This window comes from Amphichorda felina, assembly GCF_050947745.1.
Source record: "Amphichorda felina strain 45539 chromosome Unknown scaffold_7, whole genome shotgun sequence".
In the NCBI taxonomy this organism is placed as follows: Eukaryota; Fungi; Ascomycota; class Sordariomycetes; order Hypocreales; family Bionectriaceae; genus Amphichorda; species Amphichorda felina.
In genome coordinates this window covers 2152012-2169100 of record NW_028145043.1, presented here as the reverse complement: position 1 = coordinate 2169100, position 17089 = coordinate 2152012, and the positions used below count along the sequence as shown (strand labels likewise).

Here is a 17089-nt window from a genome sequence, read left to right as displayed (position 1 = left end):
TGGATCCACCACCAACGCTTAGTCATCACTCAGGAACACCCCCAAAAACCTCCCCAGCCACGCCAAATATCCTCTTTTCTCTCTTCATCTTACAAACCATCTTCGCCAAGCATACTACTATGAACAAGATCATGACTACCGTGGCTTATTCACAATTTGTGCGAAGTAGAAAAGCAGCCTGTTATAATCCCGCTTCTTGCTCCTCTTTTTCATGAGCGTTGCGGGTTCGCTTCTGTGCATACATTTCACCACCAAAGTGCAAATTTTTGCTCGTAGAAATCAACCCTCATAGACATTCGTGCTCCAAACAGGAAATATGTATATGTACTAGAATCAAGCTGTAACCTTACGCCTTTGCCTTTTTCGACTTTGCAGACTTCGCTCCCTTACTCTTGGTCTTGGGCACCGATATCGTCTTCTCAACCTCCGTCTTGGCGGGCTTCGTCATCACCTTTTCCTTGACTTCAACCTCCACTTCCTTCTCGTCGCCTCCATTTGCTGAGAGGGTCTCGATGACCTTGGCCTCCTCCTCTGCCTCCTCAGGCACAGCACCGGGGGCGGGAACATCCTTAAGCCCAGGTACATCAAACTCGTACCCCAAAGCCTTGAGCTTATCAGCCTTCCTGGCCCGCTTGCTCTGCTCCCTGGCGACCTTCTTCTCCCATACAGCCTCCGCGAGGGGCTTCTGCAGCTTCATGCCCACGATCTTGTTCCAGGGCACCTTCTTGAACCGCCTGTTGGCGCCCTTGAAGAGGTCGTCGTGGACTTGCTCCTTGGAGATCGTCCTGCACTTGAGGATGTGGCCGAAGAGGAGGTAGTTGTTCATCGTCTTGGACACGATCTCGGCGGTGGTGGACTCGGCGAACTCGATAAAGGCAAAGTGCTTGCTGGCACCGGTCCTCTTGTTGCGTGATAGCCGGAGCTTGGTGATGGGGCCGAACTGGGAAAAGTACTGTCTCATCTCGTGCTCGTAAAAACCGTGGGGGATGCGGCCGATGTAGATGACACCGGGCTCGCCATCGGACTTGGACTTGGCAACCTTCTCGACGGCCTGCGAAACGTCGGGGATCTTGCCAACGGGCTGACCAGGCTTGTACACAGCATCTTCCTCGGGCGCGTCCTCATCCTCGGGATCAAGCTCGGCGACGAGAGTCTGGACCTCGACCTCTTCCTCCTCAGACTCCGATGCGCTGCCAACCTCCAGCTCCTCAGCCTCGGCCTTGGGGGCCTCTATCTTCTTGGCGGATTTGGCGGATTTGGCCGCCTTGGTTACGGCGGGCTTCTCTTCATCCTCCTTGGCAATAGTCTTCTTGGTTCCCTTTTGGAGCTTTCGGGGAATCGGAGAATCGCTTTCAGTAGGGGCTGGTTGCTTGCAGTTAGCATGGTTGCGCGCAATGGGCCAGAACATCGACTCACCTTTGCGCTTGCCCTTCACTGCCTTCTTCTCGACTGCCTTCTCCTCGACGACCTTGGGCTTCGCTTCACCATTCTTGGTCTCGGAGACCGCTAAAAAATCCAAGTTAGAAAGAAGGAGACACAGTGGTTTCGCAAGTGTTTTCTCTCACATTTCCGGGATCTCAATTCGCGCGCCATCTTTGCTGTGTCGAAAAGTTGTTGCTTGGTCAGGTCGCTCTCGCAAATTCTCGGCGCAGAGAAAACCAAAAATTTACGGAATTCTGCCACTGGCCAGAGCGGTGAGGGGTTGGGGGGATCTAATCGCTATCGGACGGTGGGGCAGGGTCCTGTGTCCGTGTCGTGGGGCCCACCTAAAGCTTTAACTCGCCATCCTGGACCTAGTCTAGGAACTCATGCCTTGTAATAGCTTCAGCTGGCCCCCATCTTCAGATATTGCGCCTATGATTGAGATTCTATCCATACACTTTTTCTCCAAGATAATTTCATTTTTCTCCTCTTGTGAACTTCTGTTGAGTGGGCCCCTGGGTACAGCCCCGCTATCAAAATGGGTGACGGGAAAGAGGCGCTTAGCCACGAGGAAGTCTGGGATGATTCCGCGCTTATTGATTCATGGAATGAAGCACTGGATGAATATAAGGTATGAGTCTATATGGCTTCAACTGTTACTTGTTCTAAGCTGACGATTCGCAGAAATATCACAGCATTCATGCCAAGGGGGGTAGCCTGGAGGATCTAGAAGCCGCTGCGACTTCGAGGTAAGAGCCTCCTCCGTATTCTTGTGGAATGTATTGCTAAGGGAAGAATTCAGAATGAAGCAACCCCCTGTCCCTAACACAGATAATGCCTCGGCTGCCCGGGAGGATCTGGCTCCCAGTGATGGGCAGCAGACCCCATCAACGAAGAGCCATGGGATCGGACACGTCCCACCGGGACCTCCCCCACAAGCCCTTCTAGGAACAGGTTAGCCTTTCCCATGCCTTATTTCTTTACACTAAACCCTGAAACCGGCTGACAATTCGTGCAGTGCGGGATGAGAATCTCAAAAAGCTTCTTATGGCTTGGTACTATGCTGGGTACTACACTGGGCTATTTGAAGGGCAACAACAAGCTCAACAAGACGAGAAACCACAGTCATCGCAAGGGTGATGGTTATAGTCTGTGCTGGCTATCTTTTGGGACCTTCCGAGTACCTAGTCGACGACAGCATCCCCTATCGCATGTCATGTGGCCATGTTTTATGGCGTAGCTCACTCTGGGGTTAGTGATGCATTAAAACAGGGAGATTTTTCATAATGCTGAGGATATGGTTGACATATCTAGGTACGTCTACTCCTATTCTGGAACTCGCGTGTCTGGCTAAAACGGAATTGGTAGGCAACACAGTTACAATGACAGACTGGCAAGGTACACTAAGTAATACCAGAATAACTGTAATACCAGAATAACTGCAATGCCTAAAAGGTCCAAAGGCCTTGGGTAAGAGGAAGGCCTAGATCATACGACATGAAATTAGCATATTAGTTGCGTCGCGGTATCAACCTTGTACTTAGTCTGGATTACAACGCCCTTACTGATGGAGGGCTTAAGTTGTTGGGCAGTGTAAGGCATGAGATCACTTGTAAAAATGATTGGTAAAAAAAAAAAACTGTTATTCCCCTTTCCAGTGCCTACTTTCCGACTTGAATTATTGGCACCAGAGCGCAGTGGCTGCAGACATCCGGTTTCAGCATGGTGATGGCGGTTTTGGCCACCGCCAGGGTGTCAGAGCAATAATACTGGTATTTAGAGTTTTCTGAATGGTAATCAATTGCCGGTGCACTGGGTCACGGATAGATCCAGAACCGACTTGAGTCCGATGGGGGTGCTCTGGGGCAGTCGGGGGTATCGACCAGGGTCTTCACGACATGACCCCAAACACAACCCGAGACGCATCTGGCACAACAACCTCCTCACCTGAGTCGCCTCTTCAACTTCTCCAACATACATCGCCACCTCCCCCCATTTGCTGGCCGGATGCTCAAGATACCGACCTTCAAAATGTAAGCGCTTCAGGAGGGACACCGTTACGGCCTCGTTTCAACAAGCTTTGCTCAGCCCCTCTGGGCAGACTAGATGAATGGGAGTTGGTAATCCCAGTCACTGATGAGCCATGACGAGGGCATCAATATAAACCCTCTCTTTCACCATTGACTGTATCGAGACTCTGTTTCCTCCCATCTCTCGTCCAATCTCTTCCCTCAGTTGTCTTGCACGCTTCCACTCTTTCCATTACCCCCAGGCCTCTCATTCGATTCTTCACGAGCAGGCACTCGCTAGTAATCTGTCTTCATCGCTTGGTCGATACCCTTCTACTACACGCTCTCTCTTTTTAGCTTGTAAATTATACATACCCCTATAGATCAATCTCTTTCAGTCCTTGGTCGGGCCCCAACCGCAAAACCATGAAGTTCTCCACGGCACTGGCTCTGGGTCTCGCCCCATTGTCCCTCGCCCGCAGAGTCCGCAACACCTATCCACCCATCCGCCGAGACGTGGAACTGGACGCCCGTGATGGGCATTTAGCACAGGGAAAGGAAGGGCACCAGTCCGAGCTCGATAAACTGCTGGGGAGTGGCTTTACTGCCAATTCCAAGACAGAGGTCATCATCATCTGGGCCAACCCTGGTGCGGGGGCTGAGAAGACCACCTACAATGAGAAGATCACCGTGACCGAGACCGTCACTGCTCCTCCTGGTGGCGAGGCTACTCCCCCTGCCGCCGCGGCCACCCACACCGTCACTGTTGGAGGCCCGGGAGGGTTGGTCTACCAGCCCGATCAGCTGGAGAATGTCCCCGTTGGTGACATGGTCATCTTCGAGTTCCTCGCCCAGAACCACACGGTCACGCAGTCCGGCTTCGACGCCCCCTGCGAGGCTCTCGAGGGCGGCATGGACACTGGCCATCAGGCCAACCCCAACAACACTGTCGTCCCGCCTCCTCAGGTCGCCATGCAGGTCACCTCCGGAGAACCCCTTTGTAAGTTCTTCTCTCCATATTCCTCTCATCCTCTCAAGCAAGCGGCTAACAGTCCCCCTCAGGGTTCTACTGCAAGACAGGCAATCACTGCGGCTCTGGCATGGTCTTCTCCATCAACCCCACCAAGGAGAAGACACAGGCCGCGTTCAAGGAGAAGGCCATTGCCCAGAATGGCGAAGGTGGGGGGACTCCGATCACCGGAGGTGAGCCTCCTGCTGATGGAACAGAACAAGGGGGCGAGCAGCCCGAACAGGGGCAGGAGACTGGCGGCGAGGGGGCTACGCCTGGGCAGGGCGTCGTCGGCCAGGATGGCAGCTGCCTCTGCGTGGTCAGTTGCAGCGCTGGCGGCTTTCCGGCCGCTGATGCCCAGGGGCTCGGTTCCTGGGGTGGCCAGGCGGGTTCTCTGCCCGTGAGAATGGCAGGCGTTACTAGCTAATCCGAAGCGGGTGAGTTGCGCTGCCGACTGGGGCATGGGGTTGTTTCCAATGGGTTGCTGGCAAATCGGGGTTTACACGGATCGGCTGCTGCTTGAGAGGCGAGAATGCTTCGCTGGAATGAAGGGTAGATTTATGTACATGTATGGCTGGGTCGTACAATTTCTGGACGCAATTAATGACATTCACCACGAACCTCTTTGCAATGCGCAAGCCGGTCATCTTCACTTGTTCGTGCCTGGGAAAAAGACGCAAAGATAGAAATCCGGAGGTGGCGGAACAGGGCTGATATTGGTCTGGGAGGCCACAGAACTCACTGCCAGGCCACGCCGTATTTGTTTTGCTCCGTGAAAATATGATTAAATTGTACTCCCCCTTCGCCTATGCTATCCTGGAAATGACCCTCGATTGCGCCGGTGTTGTGCTGTCGTTCGTTCTCGTAGCCTCTTGGACGGCTGTGATGCGAGCTCGGTGCGTCGTCGGGAAATCACTTCTTCTCGGCCGCCCTCTTGGCCTCAGCTACAGCGCAACCTGTGTTAGCTTCAACCACTTCTGCTATGCAAGGCGAGAGTCTGAGGGGAAACGAACCGGCAGCCTGCTTCTGGCGCATAATGTCGGCGGCGGCCTCCTTGGCGCGCTGCATCTCGGTGCCGCTCATGTTGTTGCCCTTTTTCTATATTCGTTGGCGCCCATCGGTCAGCGCTTAGGGTCGCGGCCAGCGTGGCGTCTAATCGCTAGGCAGGGGGAGGGCGCTTACCTGGGACGCCTGCTTCTTGAGGTTGGCCTCACGGGACTTTTCGCGCTGGTTACCGCGGGCCATGGTGTAGGTGCTGGGGGGGTTCGCGGGTCGCCGGAAAAAAAAGTTGTGGGGTGTTTGGTGGATGGATTGGCGATAGATGCTTGGGCTTGGGTTCCAGGTTGGGAAGATTTCCAAGAGAAGAAAATGAGGGCGTCGGGTAAAAAAAGACGATCAGAGGCTCCAGCAGCCCAGTTGCGGGACCGTCTCGGTGCAACCACAAGGCCTGGCTCCCTGAGGCTGTGCCTTTCCTGACTTTGAGATGCTGCAGCAGCCAATGGGGGGGTGCGTAGGGAGGCCGCCCTGAGTCGGTATCGACCTAGAAGGCCCCAAAAAGGCCACTGGAAAACCTCGGATCAGGGCACTGATCCAGAGCGCCTGGCATCATCGAGCCATCATTAGCTGGCGATCCTTGAAGAAGTCTCCGATGACGCTGTAGGCGCTTCATGATCTCGGCCAAGTGGTTCATGAATGTACTGGCTCCTCTCCGGGGGGGAACAGCGCTGGCGAACCCCGAATCTACCAGAATTCTAGGCTTGCTCTCTCCAAATGAGCGTGAACGACTCTCAACGACCGCAGCAGCTCTCGCTTCTCGGCTGTCCACGTTTCTTGACGTTCTATTAGATTTTCCTGGTCCACGGAGTCGATGCGATTGTCAGTCATGGCTGTCTTGGAGTCGGGGCCCTGCATAGGTATTGCTCCAGTAGGCGCCTCCAGACGGGCTTGAAACAGCTGCCGTCCATCGACGTCCAATCGACCCGCTGACACTCCTCAACCACGAAATCTCGCCGCGCTACTTCAACAGCTGTCAAATCGCCCAAGAACCCCCATTTGAGGCTCTTCCGCGGTGGCTCCACTTCAGTTTGCGCCGGGCCCGGCGACAAAATGGCGAGTGTCGTGGATGGACTGGCTGTCGGTGCCCGACCATGCCTCGGGATGCCACTGCCTGCCCACGCTTCATGGCCAGCGAGATGCGGCCATGAAACGCTTAGTTTTGGCCCGTGCAACGACGCGCTTTAGAGTCAAAGTTGACCTTGTCGCGTCTCTCAGCTGGTCGATGAATGAGCCAAATCATGCGGCCTTGTTGGGGAACAGGCCCCTGTGAAAACACTGAAGGCGCGAGCTTGTCGGCTCTTCGAGTCTTGGCCTGAATACAGTTCCTGAGTCGATCCCGTGTTACAGACAGGGGTTTGCTTCTATTCTTTATTCATACAGACCACAGGGGCACCGCTGTGAATGGCAGGCAATGGCGAACTCTTCTGGTATTAAAGAACAATGGCTCCCACTTGCCACATCCTATTGAGAACTTCGACAATCATGTTCACGAGTGACCACTATTACTAACCTTTTCCTTCCAGCTTTCTCTCATCGTTTCTTTTGTCAAGTTTGTTTCCTTCCGTGTCACATCAACCCTCCCTTCGTCACAGCTGGTCTGGGATCTCCTTCACTCCCTTCTGCAGCCTTTAATCATCCTGCTGCTTGTCTTCATCTACACGGCATCGTACTCACGAACACGATCGTCTACACATTCACTCTACATACACGCCGCTACCATCATAGTCATTATACCGTGAGTGTGGCGCAACTACAAGTACGGTGACGATCGTCTCGCTAAATTGTCAAGCACCTTCATCCTTCACAGAACAATCATCACCGCAATTGATCATCATGCTCGGCTTTCTTCGAGGCTTTGCCCACAAGGGTGTTAGCATGATCATTCTGCAGGTCCTCCGCGTGTTCACGCTGATTGGCCTTGCCACTGTCATGGCCTCGGCCTGGGTCCTAGCCGTGAAGATCAACATGAGCAAGCCCTACTTCGTCTTCGACGCGGCTTCCCTCGTCTTCATGAGCGGAATCGCCCTCTTCCTGGCCCTCTCCGAGCTTCCCTTTGCCTTTTCTAAGGATTTCTTCCGAGCTCACTGGCCCGCCTTTTCTTCGCACTGCGGCCTGGGCTGGCTCGGGCTTGCGCTCATCATGATCGGCTGCAACACCATGGGCAAGCTAAACAACTCTGCTGCCGAGCCCGATGATATCGGCAAGGCCTGGTGGCAGCTTGTTCTCGCCTCGGGAATTCTCAACCTCGTCTTTGGCGTTCTCAACGTCCTCGCCACTTTTGCCCTCCACGACTATACCGAGGGGAAGAATGTTCGCGTCGTCCGCTCTGACGGCGCAGATGACACCGAAGGGTCGCTTCCCTACTTAAAGTCCGAAGGCTTCTCCGGTTCTGGACCTTATAAGAAGCCGAAGCGGGCTTTCTTTGGCTTCGGGAGGAGGGATTCGGGTAAGGAACAGTCTCGCCCCACAATCAGCAATCCCATTTCCGCTCACAATGACCTCGAGAATAATCAATCGGCCCAGGGGGACGACTATGACCACAGTGCCGATGGCCACATTGGCCGGCCGTCCGCAGTCTCCTCCCTCAGCCGCGAGGACCATCATGAGCCGCAGAGGAGCCCGATCAATCCAGAGGTTCAACGTCCGAATGACTTTGACCACCCTTACAACCGACGAAACACGGGTGGTCCTGGGATCGTAGTGCGCGCTACAAGCAGCGTCTACGACGATCCCCCGACTACAGTTGTGCAGTTCAAATAAAATAGAGGTTGAGGGGGTTGTTGTGAAACCGGAGCCGAGGAACGTTCTGCAGAATTAGCTTGGTGGCGTTTTAGGAGCTTTATGGCGTCTTTTTGCTTTTTATGTTTGGTTTTATACCCAATCTTCAGTTCAGGCCTGGGGGACAAGGAATGGCTATTAGATCTCTGTGTAAGTGTACCGCAGTACAATTGCTCAAGTTCAACTTTGCTCAGCTCGCTTCAAACCACGAATAAGTTCCGCTGTCCGCCGTAACAGTGCAAATTATCACACTGGTCTCGCTTTAACACCAGGGGGGCGTTCAGCCACGATGGTGGCTAAAGCCGCAAAGGAAAGCCCTCCAGGTGACGTAGGAGGCGAGCTCAGCATAAAGAGCGAAGTTACTAGTAGTGCTCGAGCTGTAATAAATCGTGTTTCGGGATGTAGCCTTGTTAATACCATCGAATAGGTTTGTTGATATCATCGTAACACGTAATGGTACCTAGCTTCCAGGTTTGCTCCACCTGAATAGGCGTCTCATGGCGATCACGTGATGGTGATTGGCTTAGTCATTCTTGTCATGAGCTACTACCAGGTAGTCACCATACCTCCAGTTCTCTGTTTCCCAAATCAACAAACTTCGCAACCTCGTCCACAACCCCCCCGAGCCTTTCAAGCGCAAATTACTCCGACAGCGTGACGTTTTACAAGCAGAAGCCTCTCAAAATCATCGTCATCACCGCTGATCCCAATCTTTCCCCATCAGCTACCAGCCGACGTAGGTGGAATCAGCGACTGCCCGTTGCGCACCGCATCGTCGTACTGTACTTGATTCTTTGTGCGTCTCTTTGGATGATGTCGGCTTGATTGTGGTGTTTCAAGGTTTCCCTGGAGACTGGCGCTAGACTGGACTTGAAAGGCGGATGAATGCGAGGAACAAGGGCTCCTTGGAATAAACATCGCCACATTAGATCGTGCCTCCCTTTGTATTTCGGCGTCCCCCTCTCCTCCTCTACCACTACACGGCAGACGCTGTTGTCGTCTCTTTGTCCCTTTGTCCTGCATCGGGTGTCGATATCGAGGGGTATTTAGCCAACCTTTCACTTGCCCGTTTGGCATCTACTTCCCAGTCGGTTGACATCGACGACAACAGTCACCATGTCGACTGAAGGAGAGGAAGTGGCGGAAGATTACCGTCATGCACTGGAGGACCTGAGTTCAAACGCTCGATTCGAAATTAGCAACTTGACCGTGATTGCGCGAGAAAACACAGAACATGCCTTGCTCATCGCTGAGGTGCTGGAAAAGCACATCCTTAAGGTAAGTTGTGCCTGCTAGATTCTTCATCTAAGGCTCATATAGGGTCCTCAAATCCTTCAATGAAGCAAATCGCTGACGTACTGTTAGACGGCACCAAGTAAGAAGCTGCCCGCGCTCTACGTCCTCGACTCGATTGTGAAGAATGTTGGCACGCCATACACGCTGTATCTCGGCCGAAATCTCTTCAAAACGTTCATGGAAGCCTACACTGTCGTTGATAATTCTACACGAAAGCGCATGGAGGAAATGCTCAAGACGTGGAAGCAGCCAGTTGCTGGGTCGATGGACACGAGACCCGTCTTCTCCCCGGACCTGGTTCGCCCGATAGAAAACGCTCTGATGAAGGCCAAGGCAGCGATGATGCCGCAGGCTCAGCTCCCAGGAAGGCCAAGACCTGCTATTCCCCCCTACCGCAACACCCCGACGCCTCCAGGAATGCGAAGCGCAGGCGGAACTCCCAATAATCTCATACCTCCGCCTCACGCCTACCCACCTGGTACACAACCTCCTAACGGCCAGATGCAATACCCCACACAGCCACATGTGAGTACTTCCTTTTTCTTGTTATCGAACTGCCCACTGATATGTAAACTAGGGATATCCCCAGCATTCAACTCCCCAGCCTGTCAGCTCTACAACCGCGCCTTTCCAGCCCCCGCTGCCCGGAGCATATGGGTTGCCAGGGGCTCCGGTCCTAGCACAGCCGGCTGGAGTAAACGTAGAAATGTTGAGCAGTGACATTCAGAACATGATTGTTGCAATGAGGCCAGAGGCGTCGCAGAACCCCCATGATACTAGTGTTCAAACCAAGTTGAGAGCACTGCTGGATCTTCAACGCATAGTACAGAGCCAAAGCCTGCCGCAAGATCAGCTGGAGCTCATAAAGAATGAAGTAACAAGACTTAGTGGCGTGACATTAGGGGCCCCGTTGACCCAGAACCCGTCCCCTGCCATCAAAAATACACCACCACCTCAACAGCAGCTCGTACCCCCTCCGGTTCAGCCAGCAAGAAGTTCCGTAACTCCCACCCCGGCGCCTCCGAGTGCCGGGCAGGGACCGGTGACGCTGGATTCTTTGCTGGGCGCGGGAGCCCTGGCAGCCTTGATGGGTAGGACGTCTTCACAGCATTCGACTCCGAACCCTCCTCCCCCCGCTGCGGTTGTTAGATCGCCCCAGCCAGCCCAGGCTGCGCCGTATGCGGCGCCTCCAGCCCCGGCACCGAATGCCTCCTCGTTGTTGGATCAGCTGCGTCAAGCAGGGCTGATTCCATCTACAACGCCTACCAATGCTGGTGCCGTAGCGCCTCCACCGCCGTCGATACCACCCAATATTGCTAGCCTCCTGTCTGGCCAGAAGCCATCCCCGGCTGGATGGGCCGGCTTCAATGCCCCTATCCGTGGAGGATTGGATTCCGCGTTGTTGAAGCAGCCGTAAGTGGTTACTTGTCTCGTACATGTGAGACAGAACTAGTAGCTAACATGTTGTCAAAGTGCCCGACCAGATGTTATATCCCAGTTATACGAGCAATTAGGCCCGCCTTGTACCCAGTGCGGACGGCGATTCAAGACGGACGCAGAGGGGAAAAGGAAGAAGACAGCCCACATGGACTGGCATTTCCGGGTTAACCAGCGGGGCACCGAAGCTGAGAAGAGAGGGACGCACCGCAGCTACTACCTTGACTCACAGGTAAGTCGCCGTCTAGACATCTATCCCACCTCACGTCGATGTGCCGACTAACGTTATCAGGATTGGCTGAAATCTCGAGAGGCTATCGACGCGGACCACATGGCCGTGTCCGAGGACAATGCCGCCCAGGCGACCAAGGCGGCAGCGGAGGCGGCCAAACCCAAATACATACCCGTGCCGGAACCCGGAAGCAGGATCAACAATGTATGCCCAATCTGCCAGGACAGATTCGAAAACAAATGGCTCGACACTGCGCAGGAGTGGGTATGGCTGGACACGGTGCTGGTGGGCGGACGAGCCTACCACGCATCCTGCCACGCCGAGGCGGCTCGGGATCGAGAGGGCACGCCGCGGAGAACGCCCGAGCCAGTGCTAGGCAAGAGGAAGGCCGAGAATGGGCTGTCGTCGCCCAAGGTGCGGTCGCTGAAGACGTTTGCATAGACTGTACGCGCTCTTTGCGGAGGAGGGATGCTGCGTTAGCTGGAGTGATATATTGGGCATTGTACATGCATGGGTGGCGTTTGGGAAGCATGTGGGTGTTGCTACCATTGCTATAGAGCGTTTTGCTGGGCGGGAGCCCTTCTCATGAAGAGGTGTTGTTAACAAGGTAGAAGGTGTCACTTTCAAGGGCAGCTTGGGATCAAACCGCAGATGTCGGTTTATCCCAGGACAGACGGTATATTTAAATGAAGAAGCTGATGCACAGCACCTACTCTGTACAAGAATGCTCCAGTTATACCTGCCTGCATGTATCCATTTGGCAATTGGCCAGAGCTTCGCATGCGTACCTGCATGTTATTAGCAACCATCCCAGCGAGAGACAAGGCTCGTCCTGTTCCCACCCAGCGTTTTTCGATGGCTGTAGTATTTATACATGGTATTTGTGAAAATGTTCTTTCTTTTGCCTTCTGTGCCTTGGCCTTGCTATACGTGGTGCCTTTATGCACGAAGCTCGATAGTACTATTAGTATTAGTATTATTAGTTGTACACGCCCCACCATCCCAGGGCGCGTCATAGCTGTAAACTCTTAAAAAGTTCCCTACCAAATACACAGACGCGTCTCCCAAACCATATCCTGCTTCCCCATTAATCTCGACTCTTCCTCCTCCTCCCATCCGTCGGCCATGCCCATCACTTGTCCGATATGCTTTAAGGCGGTCAACCCCGTCCACATCAACGACCACCTCGACTCCATCTGCAAGGATTTCGTCGTCGACCCTTCGCCGCCACAGTCGCAGCAGCAGAACGGTCCAGGTCCGCAGTCGGCGACCTCGTCCACGCAGCCCCAGAAGCGCAAGGCATCGGGCTTCTTCTCCACGCCGAGACCGAAACGCCAGAATGCTGATGCGAAGGCTCTGGGGGTCCTGAACGCGACCATCGAGCCCTTCGCAACCAGGAAGCGGACCTATGATGAGGGGCCTGGGGCCGGGGGGGCATTTTCCTCGACAGCGCCGATAGGCACGACATCTGCAGACGTCCCGAGACATACGGTAGAGAATGGCGGCTTGGACGGCTACAGACCGGCCAGAAACGGTGACGACAGGGTCGTAAAGAAGACGAGGATACACAAGACCGCCCCCCTGGCCGAGAGGATGCGCCCAGAGACGCTGGACGAGGTGTGTGGACAGGACCTCGTCGGGCCTAGCGGTGTGCTGCGATCCCTCATCGAGTCGAACCGTGTGCCCTCCATGATCCTGTGGGGAGGCTCGGGGACGGGCAAGACGACGATTGCGCGCTGCATCGCCCATATGGTGGGCAGCCGCTTCATCGAGATGAACGCCACAAGCACAGGCGTAGCAGAGTGCAAGAAGGTCTTCCAGGAGGCAAGCAACGACCTGGCTATGACGGGCCGCAAGACCATCATCTTCTGCGACGAGATCCACCGCTTTAACAAGGCTCAGCAGGACGTGTTCTTGAAACCTGTTGAGGCTGGCACCGTCACCCTAATAGGCGCCACGACGGAAAACCCGTCCTTCAAGGTCGCCAACGCCCTGCTATCCCGGTGCCGGACCTTTACGCTCAAGGCACTGGACACGGAGGATATTGTGAGGATACTGCAGCGGGCGCTCAAGGAGGAGGAGGCCGTATACCCTCCCACAGGTCTCATCGACGGTGAGATGATTGGCTACCTCGCTCGCTTCAGTGACGGGGATGCTCGCACGGCGCTCAACCTGCTCGAGCTGGCCCTCTCACTTACCACCTCACGCGAGGGTATCACCAAGGACGAAATCAAATCCTCGCTCACCAAGACGCTCGTCTACGACCGCGGCGGCGACCAGCACTACGACAACATCTCAGCCTTCCACAAGTCAGTCCGCGGCTCCGACGCCGACGCCGCCCTCTACTACCTGTCCCGGATGCTGCAGTCTGGCGAGGACCCCCTCTTCATCGCCCGCCGCATGGTCGTTATCGCGTCCGAGGACGTTGGTCTCGCCGACAACTCCCTCCTCCCGCTCGCCACGGCCGCCTACACGGCCACCCAGCAGATTGGCATGCCCGAGGCGCGCATCCCCCTCGCCCACTGCACCATCGCCCTGTGCGCCGCCCCCAAGAGCACCCGCGCCTACCGCGCCCTCAACAACGCCTACTCGGCCCTGCGCGAGCCCGGCGTCGCTAGCCTGCCCGTGCCCCTGCACCTGCGCAACGCCCCGACGCGCCTCATGCGCGAGCTGGGCCACGGCGCCGAGTATAAGTACCCGCCCAACTACCGCGATGGCAAGGTCCGCCAGACGTACCTGCCCGATGGTCTCATCGGGAGGCGGTTCCTCGAGGACAGAGACCTGGGTACCGAGGTGGATCCAGATTTGGACATGGCGGATGCTTAATCTTTCGCCATTTCGACTTGGTTTTTTTTTTACTAGAGTAACATGGCGCATTAAGGTTTTTGGACAAGGGACATTCCGGGGTCACTTTCTGCATAGCGCGGTTGGGTATAAAACAGCCTCTGGGCTCGCTGAGTAGTAGATAAATGTGCGTTGTCAGGCAACACTTGTATGTATAGCTAAGCATGATGGCGTTCTAACAATGATACCACCATTTTCCCCCCTTTATCAAACATGCTCAACTTATATTTCGAGATGAACACCGATGGTATATGATCCTTGACGCCTAACGAAAATTTGCACGAATCACCGCATGTGAATGTGAATCGCAGCCTCCCACAACGCCGTATCATGCATGTGCTGGATGCTGTTTAGTCGTCTTGTGTCAAATCCACAAACGATACATCGCTCCATCTCACAACCCCACGCCTGTCACCTTTGTTTTCGAGGCGTCTCGATTCTCTCGAAATCGTCTCATCTCTTTCGTCGGCATCAACTTCTATCTCCTTGAAAAACCCGACGGCGCTGGTGTTCGGAATGAACAGCTTCTTCTTGGCTGCCTTCACTGCGCTGGCCCTGTCCGATTCTGGAGGGCTCTTATTTCGTTTGTTCGGAGACTTGGGCTCCGATGATTCTTTGGATAATAAGGAGGATATAGTAGGGAGATCGTCGTCTTCATCTTCGTCAAAGTAGACGGGAGATGCGGGTCTGTTGACGGACGAAGTTGGCTGGCTGGATGTCAAAGAATCCGTCCTTGTGGTGAACATGTCCATCGATGTCTGCTTGTATCGAAGAGTCGACGGCGAGCCCTGAGAGCTTCTCACGCCCTTGAACGTTGTTGTTTTGCTCTTTACCCCTTTCGAGCCCTGACGCGAGGTAAAACCCGAACGTATAACGCCAAACACTTCCTGAGAGCTAGCGGGAGGCGCTCGAGGGCGAGGGGACGGGGAGGGAGGTGGGGAGGTCGTATTTGGGGGGCTAGACGAGATGAAAATCGCCTCCTGAGCGCCTGCGGGCCTGAGACTCCTAGTTGGCGTCATTTGTGAGCGGGCGCTTGTCCATATATCGGCCGTAGGCTGGTCCGAATCTTTCGTCCCCGAGGGCGTGGGTTGCTTACTTGACTCTCGAGGAGAAGAATGAGGAGGAGGAGGAGGCGACGAGGGCTGTGTGAGGTTCGAGGGAGCAACCTTCTTCTTTTCTTTGCTTTTCTCGACAATGTCCATCGTTCCCTTCGGAATCTCTTTCAAGATTGTGGACGTCTTCGTCACCTTTACAAACTTGTCCATAGAGCCCCGCTGCGTTTCTGTTGCCTTGGCTGCCTTGGCTGCTTTGGTGGCAGTGCCTTTCTTCTTCGCGGGAGACTTCCGAACGGCCTTAGCGCGCTGTGCTTCCTCCCACTCTGAAAAGGTGCCAGGTGCTGTTTGCCGGACAACATCTTCTAGTATCCAGGCTGAATCGATCTTTGTCACATCGTGGACCTTCGTTGGCTGGGAACCATTGACTGCATCATCATCGGCTGGAACATCGAACTCATCGTCGCTGTTCAACGCTAGTCCCTCCCGAGATGACGGGATGATTTCGTCCGCCTCTTGAGACAGGTCTATCGGGACCACGTCTGCAGGGATAAAGCCAAGACGGAGTTCTGGCTCGCCATCGGCACTGAAATGATTCCTCCGGTTGGCTATACGTTGGATGGTACCATTGTCTTCTGCTTGGCCATATAGCATACTGCGGACCAGAAGAGCAGGGGCAAGTACGCGAATAAACTTGATCGCCCCGATTCGATAATCCCAGCCAAATGTTTGCCTCGTAAATTCCCTCAGGTCCTCTAGGCGTAGTTGGCCCCTTTTCTCTAGTTTTGACGGGAGGGTCTCCATGATAGATTCCGGGGATACCACGGGATGCGTATAATATCCAAGAACCTCGAGATTGGGGAAGTCTTCGGGGATAGAGAGAGCCTTGTGCTTTGTGCGAAAATAACTGTTTTCGTTCGTCTTCAGCTCGTGTATAAGCCTCTCCCTCCACTCTTGTATTCCTTTGGCATCCGAGCCTTTTAAGCGGCACAGGCTCTTCCCGAAGCCCGCCTTAGCGGCTTCGCAAGAAACCTTGACACCGCAGCCGGGGATACCGCCGGGAAGATAGTCGCCCCCGCTCATAAGGGCCACCAGGACCATGCCTTCTCGGTCAAGGCCGAGGTCGGCTAGCTTCATGTCCCCCACATCATAAAGAGAAACGTGTGTTGGCGTCTTCGAGCTCCTCGACTCTGAAGACCAGTTTCGCAGTGTTCGTGTGCAGCCAAACATGATGGTATCGACATCTTCGCTCAGAACAGCATCGACGATGCCTCGTTTCTGCATCAGAGCACACTCGGCTTCGGCCTCGCCCGGTGCATCGTGGACCGGGAAACCAAAGAGACGAATCATCCTCTTGGCCTCGGATATCGCAGCTCCATCGCCCCTTCCGGAGCGTTTGTTGCGCTTGAAAACTGGTTTGTGTGGACCATCGAATACGAATATGGGCTGTATGGGTGTTCCCAGTAGACGGACCAGCCGGTAGAATAGAGTTCGGAGAGCGGGATTGGTACCACCGCGGGCGGCCTGGGCTTGAAATTGCCAGATGGCGAAATCGACGGCTAGGCGAAGAGGGCGGGCGTCGTCTCGGAAGCTCTCAGCGGTGAGCTTGGCCAGCGAGACCCTCCTGCCCGACCCGAGCTGGGCATAGATCCTGAGCAGGGCATTGTCAGCGGATTTGCAGCATTTGGAGGGAGTAACTAGTGTAAATACCCCTTGATTCCCATGAGGGGCAGGCGAGGGTGCGGAGACTCATTGACAGTTGGTGGGTGCGTTGAAGGAGTTAAGAATCGGAGGCGATGTTAATGGGAGAGCTGTAGGAGGTCGGCGACAGAAGGTCCGGGTCGCTGTGGTGACGCGCCTGCCTGTTGACTTTCAGCGGATTGGCACACTGAGGTGCAAGCATAGCGCAGATAACATCAGCCACAGCGCAACCTCACCAGCCACGATACTAAGC

The 17089-nt window shown here is 54.7% G+C and overlaps 8 protein-coding genes across 8 annotated transcripts; 5 read left to right on the top strand and 3 right to left on the bottom strand.

Annotated features, from left to right (window-relative positions):
- Positions 1 to 346: 346 nt before the first annotated feature.
- On the bottom strand, positions 347 to 1593 carry NOP15 (rRNA-binding ribosome biosynthesis protein NOP15; the record flags this gene model as incomplete). Its single annotated transcript, XM_083196848.1, has 3 exons — positions 347 to 1362; positions 1417 to 1506; positions 1566 to 1593. The coding sequence occupies 3 exons, from the start codon at positions 1591 to 1593 to the stop codon at positions 347 to 349; spliced, it is 1134 nt and encodes a 377-aa protein (XP_083048056.1).
- A 2264-nt stretch (positions 1594 to 3857) lies between these two features.
- Positions 3858 to 4867, top strand: ACO1O0_007474 (cupredoxin domain-containing protein; the record flags this gene model as incomplete). Its single annotated transcript, XM_083196847.1, has 2 exons — positions 3858 to 4431; positions 4494 to 4867. 2 exons carry the CDS (start codon positions 3858 to 3860, stop codon positions 4865 to 4867), a joined length of 948 nt encoding a protein of 315 aa, XP_083048055.1.
- Positions 4868 to 5352: 485 nt separating this feature from the next.
- Positions 5353 to 5685, bottom strand: ACO1O0_007473 (putative serf family protein; the record flags this gene model as incomplete). The annotated part of the gene is made up of 3 exons (XM_083196846.1): positions 5353 to 5384; positions 5454 to 5538; positions 5623 to 5685. 3 exons carry the CDS (start codon positions 5683 to 5685, stop codon positions 5353 to 5355), a joined length of 180 nt encoding a protein of 59 aa, XP_083048054.1.
- Positions 5686 to 7329: 1644 nt separating this feature from the next.
- ACO1O0_007472 (uncharacterized protein) lies at positions 7330 to 8256 on the top strand (the record flags this gene model as incomplete). The annotated part of the gene is made up of 1 exon (XM_083196845.1): positions 7330 to 8256. The coding sequence occupies one exon, from the start codon at positions 7330 to 7332 to the stop codon at positions 8254 to 8256; it is 927 nt and encodes a 308-aa protein (XP_083048053.1).
- A 1134-nt stretch (positions 8257 to 9390) lies between these two features.
- PCF11_2 (CTD-interacting domain-containing protein) lies at positions 9391 to 10987 on the top strand (the record flags this gene model as incomplete). The annotated part of the gene is made up of 3 exons (XM_083196844.1): positions 9391 to 9552; positions 9640 to 10095; positions 10532 to 10987. The coding sequence occupies 3 exons, from the start codon at positions 9391 to 9393 to the stop codon at positions 10985 to 10987; spliced, it is 1074 nt and encodes a 357-aa protein (XP_083048052.1).
- Positions 10988 to 11155: 168 nt separating this feature from the next.
- On the top strand, positions 11156 to 11680 carry PCF11_1 (mRNA 3' end processing factor; the record flags this gene model as incomplete). The annotated part of the gene is made up of 2 exons (XM_083196843.1): positions 11156 to 11239; positions 11300 to 11680. 2 exons carry the CDS (start codon positions 11156 to 11158, stop codon positions 11678 to 11680), a joined length of 465 nt encoding a protein of 154 aa, XP_083048051.1.
- A 684-nt stretch (positions 11681 to 12364) lies between these two features.
- MGS1 (ssDNA-dependent ATPase MGS1) lies at positions 12365 to 14065 on the top strand (the record flags this gene model as incomplete). The annotated part of the gene is made up of 1 exon (XM_083196842.1): positions 12365 to 14065. One exon carries the CDS (start codon positions 12365 to 12367, stop codon positions 14063 to 14065), a length of 1701 nt encoding a protein of 566 aa, XP_083048050.1.
- Positions 14066 to 14433: 368 nt separating this feature from the next.
- ACO1O0_007468 (GEN1/YEN1 family endonuclease) lies at positions 14434 to 16859 on the bottom strand (the record flags this gene model as incomplete). Its single annotated transcript, XM_083196841.1, has 3 exons — positions 14434 to 14889; positions 15250 to 16786; positions 16846 to 16859. 3 exons carry the CDS (start codon positions 16857 to 16859, stop codon positions 14434 to 14436), a joined length of 2007 nt encoding a protein of 668 aa, XP_083048049.1.
- Between the last annotated feature and the right edge of the window lie 230 nt (positions 16860 to 17089).